The following is an 18,679-nucleotide window of genomic DNA, read 5'->3' as shown; positions in this document are numbered from 1 at the left end:
CCTTGTGACAGGCATACACACACACAGAGCTGGCAGTGTTGGTCAGCATAGCCACGCCAGGAAGTTTCACTAGCCAGGTTTTGGGCATATTTCGATGTTTCTCCTACAACATTTTCAGGATCCCATCCAGTGCCTTCTAGGAACACTGCATATACCTATCCAGACAATTGCCACATACAGGGTATAGCAAGACCCAACTTGCTAATATTCACCCCGGGCTTTAAGGAGTCAGCATCAAAAGCATTACAGCATATGAGAAAACAAATCTAAGACCTGGATTTCAGAAAACAGAAGCTCCAAGATCTACAGATCACTTGCAGATCCTGAAACACTTTTTAATCACCATGCTGCAAAATCAGCACTAAGTTCAGCTGGTTGCTTGGTATTGGCATTATGCAAAAGTCCCAAACCACCTTATGTTTGCCTCAACACACTACAGCTTGTAGTACCTGGCTATTATTAGACACTTATGCCTCCCCTGCTCCCTAGCTTCCCTAGAAATACAGGTCATCCTAAGAAATATGCAGGCAAACACCCAGCCTTAGTGTAGCACTATAACATACTTTACACAGGGACACATGCACACAAGTTTAGGAACAGGACCACTATCGTTTCAGCTACAGAAAAAAAGTGAAGCAGCCTAACATTATCTTACACACTATCTCAAACTACAGGATGACCCAGTTCTGAAGAGTTTTAACCCAATCCCATTTGCTATTAGTATTTCTGAATCACATCCAGCAGATGTGAATTGCTTTTGTCAAGAAGCAGATCAGAGCAGAACTGGGGTCCCTGATGCAAAACCCCACTGCACACGGTGGGCCCATCATAACAGCACTGCTTGATAGTTCAGGATCAACAGGCATCCTCTACACCATTGCTGCTCAAAACATTGAAAATCATGGTTATCATTACTGATATGTTTGAGACAGGCAAAACAGCACTTAAGAAAGGAGCACCTTATGTCAGCCCAAAAAAGAAAAGCAGACCATGGAAAAGTAGATTTAAAACTTCTTATACACCCATCCTCCTCGCTTCTCTTTTTTAGGCTAGACAATTTTTTGACCATTTGAAAGCAGCATGTTCAGAGATCACATGTCCTCTCCTTCGGACTGGGGTTCTGCCAAACTTAAAGGCACTTGAACAAATGAAGATGGACTTTTATACCCATTACCCTTCCTGTAATTGGTTAAACCCCTGGCTCCAATTGCAGCAAGGAAATAAGGCCCTGAGCTGGGAACACACACTGTAAGAGAGCCAGCAGTGAACTCCTGGATCTCACTTACACCAGTATTGAGAGAATTATCTGTAGTGATGAGCAATGTATTTCCCCCCACCCCGAGGAGCAGAAATGAAAGAAAACACTTGCTTGACTCATCCCTGCCTCCTTTTTGCATCAAAAGCTGAAGCACTTACAGTCACTCGTCAACCAGATGGAGAAGCGCCTGCTTCCACATTTACAGATATCATGAGGAAAGCAGAAAAGAATTCATTAAGTTAACAGGTTTCTATCCACTTTAGTAGAGAGATTTAACAAAATTGGGAGAAACAAAATACTGAGTAACACCTGAGCAATTTCCCAGGTACAGACCCTTACACTGTCTGTTGTTATATAACCCTGTCTAAACTGCTTCACAGTTGGATATCAGTCTCCTGTGTTGACGCTAAAGGGATTATGCCAGAATTAGCAAGGTGTAAACATCTGGCCTTTTCTGTTTAGACAAGAAGCATCTCCCATCCTGGAAAAGGGAGAAATACAGACTGCAACCAGGACACACAGAGAATTTTGCTGGTCTACCAACAGCCATCAGACACGCATGCAGAAAGACATAACTGCACCAGACAAAAAAACACCAAGTTTGTAGCAACTCAAAAGAAGCCCATCTTTGCTACTACAGTCATTGATTTTATTTTTCTTTGCTAGTATATGTCCCCTGACAGAGCTCCTCATTTATTGACAACCAAATCCTCTGGATCACAGGCACACTACCTGCTCTTAACCCCACAGCACCACAAGCCTGTCACTGTAACTACACTGCTGGCAAGATCAAACTAAGCAGAGTAGGTCTACAAAAGCATCATGCTCCCTTGGGTGTTAGTGCCACTGACTGAGGCCCAAAAAGATGAACATGCACAACAAAAGGTTCCCCTGACATCAAGTATAATACGTGCTACCCATCATCTTCAGTCTGCTGTCAGTGAGATCTCTGCCACCTTCTCACATGCTCACGTTCCTCTCATACTAATTTCATTTCAGGGTTCTCCACTTCTTCATACTCCCAGGGAAGATCCAAACAGACTGGAATGCATGTAACTCAAAAGGCATAAGAAAACATTAAATGTAATTACCTTAGAAGGACAAATTTTTAGAGGTATTGGCTACATTCCTGGAGTCCACAGCCCTCACATCTAATTCCAGCAGCACAAGACCTGGGAAGGAAGGATCCATCCTCAAAAGTACTGCCAGCTCTGAAGTTGCCTGATGCCTATCAATGTCAGAGGTGGTAGACCAAGCCAGCTGGCACAGCATCTTTACCACTCCAGCTGGAAACAGTGAGTTGCTTCCAGAGGGCTTGTGTGCAGACTGGAATCTAGGTACACTCCCATCACCCTTCACAAGTGGCCACTTTCCACTGCCTCTGAACTTTGAAACTAAGGTCCAGGTCACTTCCCAGTCACTTTCAATGAAAGGTCAAGGTTTTGGGGTTTTTTTTAGACCTCCAAATGAGAGAGGTAGAGTGAAGGGTGCAGCAGAGGAGCGCTGTGTTTGTAGTTACCCTTGGCTGGACTCAAGGACAACAGTCCTTCCTATGCTGCAACTGATGCTGGACCTTCCCCAGAAGTACAGTCTCCACCCAAGACCCTCTCCTGCCCCACAGATGGGAAAGGCTGGGGAGGCCATCTGCTCCTGGTTGACACTTCTGCTCTGAGAGACACTTGGAAGGTGATCTGGGAAAATGATAAGACTAACTTTTCCAGAATAGTATCTAATGGCATCTTTCAGGCAAAGGAAAAAGAAATGAGACTCTGCTCTGAGTTTCTCCTTCTAGCAGAGAAGGGAAAAGGTCTCCATGATTGCTTTCCACTCCAGCATAAATGCAGCATCATCTAGGGACATAGTTTAGCAGTGGATGTGGCTGTGTTAAGTTCACCATTGGACTCAATGACCTTAAAAGGTCTTTTCCAACCAAAAGGATTTTATGATTCCCATTAGGAGATACCTAATGTATTGAAACAAGAAGCATGCTACCAAAACAAGCAGTCCTGCTCCAAGCCATACGTTCTTTCTACGCCCTTGCAGCAAGTTTTCTGATGCTATACCACAGCACAAACTTATGCTGAACCAATGGAAAACTATTCCCTCTCTTTTTTTTTTTTTTGCCCCAGACCCTTTTTGTGGCTTAGTCATTCATGGCATCAGTGGGTTGATATGATCCTTTCATGGTCCCAGGGTCACTACAGCTGCAGGAGCTGGCAAAACCAGGGACTAGAGACCACCCTTGCCAATAACCCACACCTTCATTGCATGAGATACCGATAAGAAACCACTTCTTGCTAGTTCTTTTCCTTTAAAAAAATAACCAGACTGAAAACTGAGTCATTGAGAAAGAAGAGGTTTTTAGTTGAGCTTTTTATTTAAAACACCGGTGTAGCTAACACCTATTTAGCACAAAGTTGAAGACACACTTCTGAAGAAAGATGTTTTTAACTCAGCAGTGATAACTACCATTTAACATGTGAGAAACCTGTCAAGATACATTGTTCTCAAAAGGGAAAAAAAGAAAAAAGCATTCAACAAACCCTGATTCTCCTCTCATGCCCTTCTGAAATACGAAGCATGGCATTTCATCTCTTATCTCACTGTTCTGATATCAGGAAAGTGATAATATCCACTATTAAAGACCTTAGCTTTCCCTTGTCTTGAAACTGCTGTTTAATGCCCAAGATCCCAGGCTGTGTCCCCAGACTTCAGACAGACCTAAGATTCATTTTCCAAAAAACACTATTCAAGCAAACAGAAAAAAAAGCTTTTAGAAAGGTTTTGCCTTTTGCTAGTCCAAAGAGAGTTTACATTTGCCATAACAAATTTTAACAGGATTTCAACAAAACCTTCAGTAAAACAAACTCAGCTGCATTGCTGAGCATACAAAGCAACAGTGTTGTCAAAAATTAGACACAAAAAGTAAAATATGCCAGCTTTATGTAATGGTTTTTCATATGGATTTTACTTTATATCACAACAAAATTGAAGAAAATTGGTAGCCACCTTGCCCCAGCAAAATATATTATTAAATATTTTTTTTCATTTTAAATTCTGTAACATAAATTTAAGCATTAATCTGTTTCTGCCTGTAAACTCAGCCTACACTGATGACCAAAGCAAGCCTCTGTATGTGCATACTCATTGCCATTTTTCTAAGCCTCTTCTTAGCAGAGAAAACCAAAATGAATTTGTATTAAAACAAAGAATTTCAATTGACCTCTTTTTTTTTTTACTGATTTTAGCTAAATCCATTTTAAAAGTGCACCTGAAGTCTAAGGGCTTGCTTTGGCCAAGTTTAACCTGCCAGCCACCTGCACTAGCTGAGTGAAAAGTACCAAGTGGAAAGAGAATCAGACAATTTCCCTTTTATGAAGAAAGCATAACGGAAAGTGCTAAATATTTTTGACTGCCATAAGAAAATACAAACAGATTTTACAGATGCTTCCTCTAATTTAAACAACAACAATAAAAACCCCAAACCAACCAAGGCCAAAAAAACCCCATTTCACCTCCTCTTAGAGGATGCAAATGGCAGTCAGCCACCCATTCCCTACCCACAACCAACACGAATCTGTCTCCTCCTCAGCAGGAGCAAAGTGAGAAAAGTGTGTCAGCTCAGTCCTCCCGCCTGGAAATCACAGCCCATCTCACTGCTGTCAAGAGGCAGGGAAGGCTTGCCAGCACCAGTTGGATCTCCAAACTATTTATCGTAAGAAAGCTCTTTCCTCTCTTCACTCAGCAATGCAATAGCTGCTTTGCAACCAGCTGCAGGAAGGTAAGGAAAAAAACCTACCAGAAATTGTTTAAGCTGCTAAATCCATTATGTAACCAAAACTAAAAAGCAGGAGAGGGTTAGTGGACACATCTACACTAACAACTCTCTAGCAGAATTTTTGGGATAGTATTTTCCCCTTATTCCCCCAAACTCCCACTGAAAGAACAAGAGTTAAAATCTATCTATTCCACAGAGAGGGACATCACAGAGACAACAGCATTGGCATGCATGCACATTTGTACATTCAAGGGTACATACTCTCTTACAGTACTTTATATAAAGGAAAACCTGACCACTAATGGACAGAAAAAAATACCAGAAACAGGAGGGAGGGGAGGATGGAGTGATCCCCATAACCCTCACAAATTCTTGAACTCCACCTCTGCCTACCATGATTAAAATGTGTAGGTTTTTTCTTTAGGACTTGTGGGCTTCCTCATCTTAACGTTCTTGTTCCTACAAGGACGAAAAAAAAAAACCAAAAACACAACAACCAAAAACAAACCCACAAACAATCCAAGAAAAAACAAACCTCTTCCAGAAGGACAGAAATTTTTGGTTCCTCTGATTTGATAAAATCTCTCCTGCTGAAGTCCACTTACAAAAATAATACTAAAAAGCTCAACACAGTAGTTAACCAACTGAGGTGCACCAGCCAACTTTGCTTTTACTTAAACAAATCTTGTATGACAGACTGTCAGGAATATTTGAATTTTCTTTCAAGACAACACATTTTGCCATTCCTATGACATGTCCATTTTCTTGTTCTTTTTAAAAAAAGTACTTGACTCTTGTGTAGTGTCTTTCATCTGACAAATTGACAAGAGGACTATACTGACCACTTTCTTCAGCCATCCAATTATCAGTGTTTCTACTGGCATCCACATTGTAATTCCTAAGAATTATAAAAAATTATAATGAATTGTAATGAACTACAATGAGAACTACAATGAGAAACTGTGTAGCTAGTACTTCCAGAAGTACTCAATTCAATTCTCAATTTTTTATAGCCACATGGAAACCTTTGTAGAGAGATTCTCACAAACACCTTACACTACCTACAGCGACTACTCCAGGCCTCACTCACCTTAAGAAGCTTAACCTAAATATTCAGACACTTGCGTTAGCTCCTAGATTCTCCTAGATACAACACAGGGGCCAATCAGAGGTTTAGGCATCTAAAATTATCTGACAGTTTTGAAAGTTGAGGCTATCCAGCAAGCTTCTCTGCAGCAGTAACAATAAAACACCTTTATTACCACTGCAGCACAGACAGGGTCCTCTATCGGCCTGTAACAGCTCTGTTCAGTTTCCCCATCCTTGAGCTGAGCTTCAGCTGCTGAGCTCTCCTCTATCCATCACTTCTACAGCTCATGAGAGAGAAAGCAAGCACTCAGTCTGAGAAGTAAGCCCCACAGAGACACTGGTGCCCTCATTCAGGCTGAAAATAAACTTGCTTCATCAGGGGGGTGGGGGGGACTGCCTGTTTAGTTTTATTTTTTCCCCATTCCAAAGACATCACTATTCATTAAAGTCAGATTTAAGCTCAGACAACCAAAGCCCTTGGGATCACTGCTAAAAGAGAAGCAGAGAATCTTGACATATATGCCCCAAATAGTCATCACTTCAAGGACCTCTTCAAATCTTTCCAAGAAACTGAGAGACAATTGAGACAAAACGAAGTCCTGTTGACAGAACCACAAGCCAAGCTAGCAAGTAAGACTACTGGTTATTTGTGAGGGCAGAAATCACACACCCCGGTACTGTGGGTATACCAGACATCCAGGCTCCTGGTGAAAAAGGGCATTTCAAGCAACTGCAGTTAATAACACACTGTCATCTCCAAGAAGCCAAATTAATTTATAAAAGACAGATAAAGATTCAACAGCCTTCATTTCTTCCTGCAAGAACCAAAATTACCTGTCAAATTGTCCACCTCATTTTACCTTACTTGTTGAACTGTTCAACTGCAATTAAGTCATGAGCGAAACACATGGCATCTTTGGCTTTTCTCCCCTAATAATAAGGTCTTCTCAGAGCAGAGCTTTCTGGCTCCTGGGGTTGGAGATTTTTCTTCCACCATGGTCTTTGTGGTTGCAGTGAAAAAACCCTTGTCACTCATGAAAACTCAAAATCAATTCCCCTCTCCCAACACCACAGTGCTCTGGGTGTTTCTGTACTTAGTGCATCTCAAGCTTGTCTAGAACAAGGACTGGCATTTTAGCATCAAGAGTCAGCAATTTCTTATGTGTAAATCCTGCTTCAATGGTGATGCCTTTAGTCACCTTCATGAAACCACCCACCAGCACATGAAGTTCCTGCCCCTCTTCTGCATCTTCTATCAGGAGATAGAAGATCTCATCAGGAGCAGCAAACCATCACTTCCTCACAGGAGACTGCCACAGCCAGCTACTGACTAGGCTTCAGCTTGAAAGCCACAAACACACACACTCCCCGCATCAAAACTGACACCCACCATGAACTTGATGTACACTTAATTGGGAAGGAGCTCGTTTCTTTCATCAATATAACCAGAAATAGTAGTTTTGCAATATACGAACATTTTGCAACAAGTATTTTGGGTAATCTAACCAAGGAAAACTTGGTTAAAATCAGTAAACTACTGCACTGTGCTCTGACTGACTAAATGGGTTCTTCCCCACAGTACCTAGGTAACAGTCAGAGCCTTCTGCACAATGATGAATGAAAATCGTATTTCTCAGCTCATGCTCTGTTCAATAACAGCTAAGATCAGCTTTGAAACTGCAAACAGATTTAAAACAATTGCAGCAATGTTATTTCAGATAATATCCAGTACAAAACTTTGTGCAGAAGACAGCGAAAGTTTCATGTACCAAAAACTTTCGAAACAACCAGATGTCTCCAATAAAGTTATTTAAACCCCAGCACTCTGTTTCTGGGCCTGTAGAATACAGCCTTATTTACATAGCATCTCATTTTAATAGACAACCTAAGAATTTCCAAGAGAGAAAAAAAAATCCACAAAACCAGATGGCAAAACAAAAAGAGTATGATTAAAAGAAATGGGGGGGGGGGGGGGGAAACCACAATTAAAACCAGTACAAAAGCTTAAATAACAGCAACACTGGCTAGATCCAAGGAGGATTTATGCAAATTACCTTTTTCAGGCACGAATGATTTTTTTCAGCAGAATACACGTTAAAAGAGCAGAGACATCTAATCAAAGAGATCCTGGAGGGGTGAAACCTTTCACAGTCTCAGATGAACATAATCCCTCAGGGAAATGGTGGGGTTTGTTTCATTTAATCGACATTTTGCTATTCCCGTTTTCTGAAGAGCTGCTGCAGAGTCAAGAGCAATTGAGGGCCAGGATCAGGGCCAGGTTTACAGCCAGGGTAAGGAGATGCAAATCAATTAACTTGTAAAGAGTTACACCTATTTACATTAAGCCATGATTTTGATCTGAGAGTTTTAATGGGATGATGCTGGATCGCATGGTGGGCAACACGGCAGAAATCATTCATCTACGCAGGTGGCATAAACATGTAGTAAACATCATTTTCATGAATTATATCCATTACCAAAAGCAGTAATTACAGAGCAAGCACTCTGGTTTCCATGTATGGGTTTGGTGGCATGCCAATTTAAAAAAAAAAAATTAATTCATTTTCTGTCTCAACTGCCTCATCACAGAGGCAACACAGCTCTTTCACCTCTCCGACACTTTCAGCTACATTGCCTCTGGGCTTTATGAATGTAGAGATGTGCCTAAGACAAGCCCACGGGTGTTTCCGAAGTCACCCCGGCACGCTGCCACCGCACGTGTCCCGGCGATGACTCCAGCACGCTGCCAAACCTGCCCCCACCGGGAGCTGCACATGGCAGCGCGCCCGCACGGGTCCGTCCCAGGGGAGCTACTGATGCCCCCCTGCCCGCCCCAGCCCCAAGGTTAACCACAGACCAAGAGACAGCTCGCCCGCAGAAAACATCCACCGACCCGCCCCCTGAAAAAAAGAGCTTCTGTCCCAACCCCCGATCCAGTGCCATCCCAGCCCACGGGAGGGAGGTTGAAACTACACGATCTTTAAGGTGTCTTCCAATCCAAACTGTTCTGATTCTAGAACTGCGTGGCATAAATCCCCCCTCCAATTAATGAAAGCTCCCAATTCACTGTTCGCTTGTTTTAAGTACGAAAGCTGCTCTACCCCGGCTATCCCAGAAGTTTAACCACGCTGCCCGGTGCCGCCACGGCTCCTCGGGAGCTGATGCCGCCGCACCTCTACCTACCTCGCAATGAACACTTTGCCCACGAAAGGCCACTTCAGATAAAAACAGGAGATGCACCTTCCGTTTAACCCTTATGTATCCTGGACATTCTGCCCGTCTGCTGGGAATGGGCAGCTTCCAGCAGCTTGTGTCCCTGAGTACAAGGTCCCGTGTTGCTTGCTCTGCTCATCACACCGCAGATCCCTCTGCTCCAGCCCTAAGACCTCGGACACCCGGCAAGCCCGGCCGCCGCGAACGCCCGTGGCCACGGCACCCGCAGGAGCGCCGGGTCTCCTCCAGCCCGGCCCCGCAGCTCCCCCGCACTCCTGACCGCGCACTGCCCGTGGAGCCAAGCGAAGACATGAACCCCCAAATGAATCACCTCCCGCGCACGGCCCCCGGCTGGGTGCGGGCTGCACCTCCCCTCCGCCAGCCGCGCAGCTCCAGGTCGCGACCGAAGGCGGACCCCGCGGGGTGAACCGGGGCTGCCGCAGGGCAGCGCTCCCCCCACGGCCCACCTCACCTCCCACAGCAGCGAGAGCAGCAGCGCGACCCCAGGGTGGAAGCGCTTCATCTCTCCTCCTCCTCCTGCTTTTCCTCCTCCTCCTCCCGCGGCGGCGGCGGGCTCGCCCCTCCGTCTCAGGCGCGCACGGGCGCTGGCAGCCGCGCCATCCCCGACGGCGGGGGAGCTCCGGGCGGCACGGCGGGCTCGCAGGCAGCCCGGAGAGGCGGCGGCGAGTGGCCCGCACCGGGAGCAGAGGGGCGAGGCGGGGTAGAGCGGCGGCGGGGCGGGGAAGGAGGCGGGCAAGCCCCGCAGCAGGGCGGGGTCGGGCTGACCCGCCGATCCCCTCAGCGGCAGCGTCGGTGGCCGGAGCCGAGCGAAGCAGGGTCGGGGCGAAGCGGAGGACACCGGGTGCCGGGGCGGGCGGCACAAAGAGGCCGGGCGCCGCCGCCGCCGCCGCTGAGGGCGGGCAGAGGAGCGGCCCGCCCCGGCCCCGCCCCGCGCCGCTGCCCGGCCGGGAGGGGGCGGTGGCGGCGGAGGAGTGAGCCCGCCTTTGCCCCCGCGTTTGCCCCTGGCTCGCATCTCCCCCTGTCACCGCCCCTGCCCCCGGGCCGAGGGGACAGTAACCCGCTCCACCCTGAAGCAGCGCGGTCCGCAGGTGGCCGGTGACCACGGCACGCCTTCCCCGGCAGAGCGATCTTCTGGAGGGAACCCAGAGGACGGCACAAAGATGCCCAGAGGGCTGGAGAATCTCTCCTACGAATACTAAAATAGTTGGAGCTTTCCACCCCGGAGAAGGTTCTGGGGACACTTTAAAGCAGCTTTCTAGTACCTAAAGGGAAGTTACAAGAAAGATGAGGAAGGATTTTTACCAGTAGTGATAGACCAATGGGTAATGATTTGAAACTGAAAGAGAGGCAATTTAGGTTGGACATGGTAGAAATTTTTTACAGTGAGTTTGGCGAGGCACTGGACAAAGCGATGGCCAGGTTGCCCAGGAAGTTGTGGATGCCCTTTCCCTGGAAGAGTTTAAGGCTTGGTTGGATGAGGCTTTGAGTAACCAGGTCTTGTGGAAGGTGTCCCTGCCCATGGAAGATTCTTTGAGAGTCCTTTCCAACTCAGATAACTCTGTGGTTCTGTGATTCCATAAGGTGTTCCCTCTACCAGCCTGGTTGGTGGCAACAGGAGCTGTGTGTCTAGGCTTAGCCTCCCTTGCCCATGCAGTAACCTTTGGCATTTCAGAGAAGAGGTCTGGTCCTTCATTTCCTCAGCATGCTTGGTAACAGCTCTGGGATATCTGAGTGAAGGTCTCATGACAAATCCTAAACTGGAGTGGAGGTACTCTCTGACTCCAGTACTGATCTCTCCAGCTCCAGGTGGCTGGTGTAGTTATGCCTTGGGCGTTTCCTTCACCATGCCCATCTTGTCCTGGTGCTTTGAGCCTCCTTTTCCAAGCCCATTGCACCCTTACCACAGCTGGACACTGTATGCAGTTGGGGGAGGCACAGCTCTTCTCTGAATTTAGGAGTGTTAGAGATCTCTTGCTCTTGTTTTGTCGGTAAGCTAGCAACCTATTCCTCAGGGGAAAATCAAAACAGAAAAGGAGGAGAACTGCCCCCTTTCCCTCTGAATGGCAGACCTTTCCCGATAGCATTTCTGAAGGAGATACACCTCCCACTGTCCTTTTGTGGGCTAGCTATTAAAAAACTACTAGCACATCCTCACAACTCACAACTCCTTCATTCGTCACTTCCCTGTTTTCATAGTATTCAAGCAGGAAACTTGCCATCTCCTGATGCCACGTTGCAGCAAAACATCATCAGGTGGTTATTTTTTCCATACAGTGAACTTTGAGTGAGTTTACGAGTGTCTTCCAGCTGGCACTGTTAATCATATGTGCTCTCAGGCCCGGGTCATATGCTTTAAGTAAGAAGTAACTGTATACAGGTTCCTGCACACTGTATGACATTGCATACTCAGAGGCAGCCTGCACAAGTCCTTTTGAGGGCCACTCATTTTGATACTTATTTTTGTCTCTGATGCCAAACAATCTGAAGCTGTGAGATGACTTTTTCAGATGAACGCTTACATCTCTAGTTGAATTTGCTGGAAGGTGCCTAAGGAAATGTCATGGCCATCGCTTTGTCCAACAGTGAAGTCTGAATAAGGTTTATATACACACGTCTATATAATCTGAGCTGAAAAGTTTTGCTTTCTTACATCTGGCATATTGAGAAAGACACATTCTACTCTGGGTATCACCTAAGAGGGATCAGCTTATATTGTCTCAATATAACAATTCAAAGTCAGGCATCACTTCAAAAAGGCTCCAGTTTACAGAAATTTGAAAAGGATGGTTTTCAGAGCTTTGTCCCGGTGTATGGCTAACCCTAAACTTCCCTCCTGTTCCTAATTTCTGTGTTGCATGACCTAGGAGACAGCATTTTGGAGACACAATGACTCTTCATAGAGAAGATGAAGAAAAGCATAGAAATTGTTTAGGGACGTCAAATGAATCTGAATGTCAGTGCTGAGCACAAGTGCTCTGTGCTGCTTCTGTGTTTCCCAGCAAGGGTGCTCTGGCAGCCCAGAAACAGGCAGAAATACTGACAGCACAAATTCTGGGACAACTGAGAAAGTACTAAGGCATAATTAAAAGTTAGGAAAGAAGTCTAGAGTCTTGCAGCCTTTGACACTACCATCCTTGAAGGCTGACCCTGCCAAAACATCCAGTGGATGGCCCACTATCAAATGTGCCTGGGCAAGAGCAGGCTCTAAAATACATTTCACTTAATAATTAACACATACATCACTACTGACTTTAGCTTGAGAACTAGTAAAGTGTTAGATTTTTTTCCTCCAAAAAAGATTTCAGCTACAGGAAAAAGGCTAAAATAATTAACCATTTTTAGTCCATAGACAGATTAGCAAGAGTGAGATTGAAGCAGCAGTGGGCTGGAGGAAGAGGAAGCTGCCCTGTGTGGATACATGTGCTTCCCAGTGCATAGTTTATTATCCAGCCTTGATAAGGGTATGAATATCCCATGCTATAAAATTCTTTCCAGGCTGACATAAGCTGAAAAAGGAAAAACATCTCCTGACCTAGGAATAAACAGTTTCATATTCTGTTTCAACCATAACTCAGCTCCCGTAAGTGATGTCTTCTTTCATTTCACCTAGCTTCAAGAAACTATCCTCATCCCCAGGGAAAGCCTATTAGCTTTAATGGAGTTCAAATACAAATGAACTTGGCTCAGCATGTGGCATTTTCTCAGCAAAAGTGGGAGTTACAGCAGAGCCTCTTAGAGCTTGTCTAGGCGAGAAATGAACACTTTCCCTCCACCGCGCTGCAGCTTGATGGCGAGGCAGCTTGACACAACAGAAAAACAAGATAAGGCTTTTGTGGGAGGCAAGGTCCCTAGCTTGAGAGACAAAAACAGCCCCTTCCTTCACATCCTGATCCTAGTCTCTCTTCAGTTACTGTGTTCAAAAAGCTTAAAACTCCAGAGCTTCTAGAATCTGTGTATAGAAACAAATATACATATATTAAAATAAAATAAAATACTTTCAGGAGCAGTAACAGTAACAAAGCTTTATTTTATCTGATTGAGGCTTGTACTGTGGCTGAAATATTCATAATATGCTGCTTCTCTGTGGAATCTTAGGTGTTCCTCTATAATATTGCCATAATTCTCTCAGCAGAGGTTGCCAATATTAACATATTGCTTTTACTCAGCTACCTCTCTTTCCTGAAACATAAAAGCATACATTATTTTTGAGACTGCCACTCCTTTGTCAATTTTTCTTTTTCAAACTGAGTAACAGGTATAAAAATGCACTCACAGTGCATATAGATGCATGTATTTTGTAGACCTTATTTATTTTGAACACTTGAATATTTTTGAATAAATAAAAAATAAACAGGTTTTATTGAATGCTTCGTTGTTTATGTTGAAACAGTTGTGTTGTTTCTAATACTATTGAGAAATACTCAGTTCCATAAGGGCTGTGTATGAAGCAGCTAAGCTTTTTATTATGAACAAATTCATTTTCATTTGCTTCCCTGCATGAACTGTAAATAATTATGTACCTCTATAATTTTGTATTTAAAATATTTCACTACCTTCTTCACTATTCTATTAAAATAGATTAAACATTCAATTAAAAATTAGCCAAATCCTTAATTGTTTTCCAAACTCTCTATTTTAAGTGTAGGATCACCTCAGATATATTTTGAGGGTTTGGAGGGGTTTTATAATTACGTAAATGGCAATAACCTTTATCAGGAAGTTAAAGAAAGCCCTTTTAAAGTGCATAAAATATTCAGTCTAGAGCCTTCAAAAATCATCTCTGGTATCTGTTGCGAACCTATACTAGCATTATTAATTATTAAAAAAAAGGTAGGAAATACGTTCATGAATGCTGCAATAGCCAGGCAAGAAAAACACAACGTTATATTTCTGCAGCTTCCATTTGTCGTTCAGGGCAATTTGTTTACCCAGGGTGTGTTTAAAGAAAAAAACAAACCCACAATTTTTTTCTAACTATCTAGCCGTTTACACAAAGGTGTAGTCTCTTGGCAGAATAATAGTTAAATTAAAGTCCAGCTTCCCAGAATAAAGGCTCGGGTTTTTTTCATCACTTGCACCAGTAAGTATTCATTGTGATTGACTTTAAATGAAACTTTAAAGGGAATATGACTCAGGATTTGTTGAAGTTTCAACAACTTACTCCAAATTCAGTAGCATATTGATACCAGTGCCTCTGTCTTCAATAATTATATTTCAGTAAGAGTCTGTGGAGGTTTAGAGAGATAATCCAGATGTAGTAGCCCTGTTTCCAATGGTAATGTAAGGGTTTATACCTCCTACAACTTATTTTTTGTGTGGAAGGATATTACTGAGCTACGTGGCACTGATTTAAAAAAATGTGCCCGATTCATATTTTAGTATTCTAATACATTGATCTTCATTAATATCTGAAAACTGCATGAAGAAGTCACTTTTCCATAACTAATGACATTAAGTACATGTCACTGAACTGAAACAGAATGACTGCTTACTGAATTATACTTTGAGACCTCCAAATAAAAGTCCACTGTAACCATAGTCACTACTACACTGGGAGTCTGTGCCCACTTGAAAGAAAATATAATATATTTAACAGATATGCTAAAAAATGAAGGGTGGAGTGGTTCTCTATAAGCTATTCCACCTGGGCTCCCAAAGAACAGTCCCACTGTCACACACTGTGACTTTCAGATTTTCTTGATGGAGTTGGATATTTGTCCATATATTAAACAAATAATTCTATAGCAAACAGTATTTTGAGAAGCAGCAGCTACAAGATAAGCATTAGTATTCTGAAGGGCAAAGCTTATTGATTAAACATACTACTCAATTCAACCAGAATAGCTGTGTCAATCAGATCAAATGCGGTTTTGTTCAGTTTTCTCAATAAAGAATGAAGTTTTATCCCCTCAGCAAAGATATTAATGCTTTGTGTGAGAGAACTCAGGAGCTGAGGGGGATTATGTTTTTCCTGGAAGATGGATCATTTGTAGATGCTAACTCTGTTAGCAGTCCATGGTGAAAGGACAAACATGTGCTTGCTGGAAGGATTAAGGAAGGTTAAGTTCATTCAGACTATCGTTTTGAGCACCAAAGCTCATTGCCAATGAAACATTTAGGCTTTGAATTCCTGTTTGGCTCCTGTTATTGATTTCAGTGGATAGTTGGAAGTCTAACACATGCTGTTAAATCTAGGTGTAGTGTACACTGCCTCAGACCTGAGCATAGTGAGTACCAAATGCTGTCAAATTAGAGCATTAACTTTCCAACCTGCCTGCAGATGGTTTGTAAGGAGACTGAAGAAAAAGATCATCTGGGCAGGAGAGGAGGACAAGGCTGAACTGCACATATAGAAGACAGGGAGATCAGATGAAGAAACCTGACTGTGGCCATGCAGAATCAGAGACAGAAAACAAGTAAGATTTTTTTTCAGGAGGATCTGAAAGCCGCAAGAGGATGAGACAGAGCAGGGTGGGACTCTGTAATTTCTATATAAATATGTAATATACCAAGCTGCTTTTTGTTCCAGAGTCTTTATTAGGCTACACAGTAAACCGCAAATGGAGAAAAGGATGGTCTGGCTGAATGTCTATGTGTCCCCACAAGTGTTTGCTTGCCTCCTGCATTGCTCACCACTAATTTCTTTCACAGAGAAGCCATTTGATTTAAAAACATTGTTATTCTCCCTGGGCGTTAAAAATAAAAGGGGCGAGGAGAGGAAACTAAGTTGGCAGAACTAAGAACAAGAACCAATCGCTGTCAGGAGTATGTTGTGCATCGGGACACTGTCAGTGAGCTCTCTTAGCACTCTGGAGAAAATGCAATTCCAAGAACACAATGGCTTAATGGAAATGCAAAGCCATCCCCTGTGGCCTGTGAGGAAAGCCCCATGGAACAAATCTGAAGCACTTTATTTTTGCTTTGTCTTATCTCATCTTCTTGTCTGTGCGACCAACAACCTCTCAACTCTTCCAGCATCCCCCTAGCTAGAAAATTAAAAGCTCTACCAGGTCATTGGTTACAGTGTGAAATAATGAAGCCTCAGCAATCCAATTTTTCTCATACCACTGTAAATTAGAATTAATTCCACTGAAGTCAATGAGACAAATATAAAACCAGTGCAAGTGAAGGCTCAGGTTTTAGATTTCAGCTTTAAACCAGACAAAAAGGAGAAGTTGCCTAACAAAGGTTTTCTTTCTTCATTTAAAATAGTAACTGTTTCTTGTTGGATTTTTTCCCCTTCGGTGTCAATTTATCTGTAGCATTTCTTAACTGCTAGAGTCTGGGTATTTCAATGTGAATAATAGCATCCCATTAAATAAAGATGGAAAAATACATCTATGGTCTGGGAATTACAGGCAATGGGTTTATTAACTAATGTCCCCCAAGCAATCTCAATTTTCTCATATTGTAATGAGATAGCAAGAGGATTAAGCTGTTGCTGTACTGAAAAAAAGTAACACTAAATATATGCTTGAAATGACAAGGTATAAAATGCAATTCATGTCAGAATGACAAGAAATCCTAACAATACTAATAGGACATCTGACCTGTAAAACAAATAATTTTCAATGATGGAAAATACTAGAGCTGTCAAAAGAACTGTGTAATGATGTAGTTCACTTAGTCTGTTGTAGCAACCTTAGACAGCCTCATGAGGGGCATTATTAAAAGAAAGATTATTTAACCTTTCATCAACCTTCTTGGAGATGTGCTGTCTCCATCTACAGTCATACACATACACACACACATTTACCATGGCTAGGCAGGAAATATTTGTCTTACTGGTACCCCCATGCCATCTCCATCCCCCTGTTCTCCCATGCTTTAGTACTGCTAATTCTATCAGCTCCACTACCACGATTGCATACAAAACCGAAAGAGGGGATCAAGCATATCTCCTGCCTTCCTGAAAATTCCTCAGGGACTAAAACAGAAAGTTGCTGGTGGTAGATGGGTAACCTTTCCTTTTCACTTGAGTGATGTTCTTCAAGCATGCCATGGGGTGACCCTGAGCCCTTCAATAATACAAAATCTAACTACCAACCAAAGTTGTAAAGCGGTCTTGATGGCATAGCTTAAATAAAATTTTAGGGCACACAAATCTGCAAAGCTGGCTGGCATAGACAGCATGAGGTATAGCAGAGTCATGACTCATGTTCTTTAACCTCTCTACAGCGTTGTCCACCATATGGTCATGTGAGGTAATAAACTGACAGGCAAGGAAATTTTCAGGGGAGATGATGAGTCAAGGAAGGCAAATGTGGAATACAGGAGGTTGAATGTAGGGCTTTGTCCCTTGGGCAGGGTTTTCAAACGCTTATCTCAGAGTTAAGTTTCATAGTGCTAAACGATTCAAGCACAAAATGCAGTACTGATATGAGTGCTGGCATCTGAATAGGTCTCACTGTCTAAATGGATCCTGAGAGGCCATGGACAAGAAAGCTTCAGGTTTGCTGGAATATGAACAGTGAGGTGATTTCTATGTCAAGAGTGAAGAAAGAAGCCCAAAGGATTATAGATTCAATAGGTGTAAGATTCTTCAGTGAAAATAGTAGATAGTAAGATTTTTTTCAACCTTAAAAGGAATAAATAACTCCAACCCATCTGCTATACCTTCTTCTCGAAACTTGAGGATCAGCGCCAAGAATTCCTCCCTGGCAAAAGTGCAAAAGGGACCATGTGTGCAGGCACTGAATCTTGCAAGGCCCTGCACGAGGAAACTACCTTGGTTTTCTTTAAGAGTGCAGACTGCTTATCACATAAATCAAGATAATTCCTTCAGCTGAGGAGCACCAACTCGCTGACTCAAGATGCACTCTGGCAGTCTGGTTCACTTTGTAAATCTAAATGTAAGGACTTAGTCAACAGTAAAGTCTGTTGAAGTCAGTGATTTATTTTTCGCTTGGCCTTAACAAGCTGCTACTGCTATTCAGCACGGACAAACATCTCACACCTACCTAAACTCCAGTACAGCATTTATTATCACAGATGCTCCTTCCTGGCTGTTCTGAACCGCTGCAGTGTGCTCTGCATTGTTAAATAACTTTCAAGCTGTTCTATTTTCATCTGTGTTAGATTTTTCAACTTCCCTTGTGTTGGCACACATTTGCCTGACCCTCAGTCAATTTCAAGGCCCCTCATTAAAATCTGTATTCGTGCTCCCATACTCATCTCTTGTAATTCTTCCTCTTCCAGCCAGCCCAGCTTGAGAAACCCCAGTGTGGGCATGCTTCACAGTGTCTTTACGTTTTAGGGAAGAAGACTTGGATTTTCTAGGCTTGCTGATATTGAAGAAGAGGAAATTTGTGTTGATCTCT

General features: G+C 43.3%; 1 protein-coding gene across 1 annotated transcript in view; it reads right to left on the bottom strand.

Moving 5' to 3' along the window:
- VOPP1 (VOPP1 WW domain binding protein) overlaps positions 1 to 10,270 on the bottom strand; it is a 68,436-nt gene extending 58,166 nt beyond the window's left edge. Inside the window, exon 1 of the mRNA XM_063405710.1 lies at positions 9,811 to 10,270. Within this exon, the coding sequence (XP_063261780.1) occupies positions 9,811 to 9,861 (51 nt within the window). The 5' untranslated portion in view covers positions 9,862 to 10,270. The remainder of the gene's footprint in view (positions 1 to 9,810) is intronic.
- Positions 10,271 to 18,679: the final 8,409 nt, after the last annotated feature.

Source organism: Prinia subflava, chromosome 1 (assembly GCF_021018805.1).
Source record: "Prinia subflava isolate CZ2003 ecotype Zambia chromosome 1, Cam_Psub_1.2, whole genome shotgun sequence".
NCBI classification, from domain to species: Eukaryota; Metazoa; Chordata; class Aves; order Passeriformes; family Cisticolidae; genus Prinia; species Prinia subflava.
This window is presented reverse-complemented; position numbering and strand designations above follow the sequence as displayed.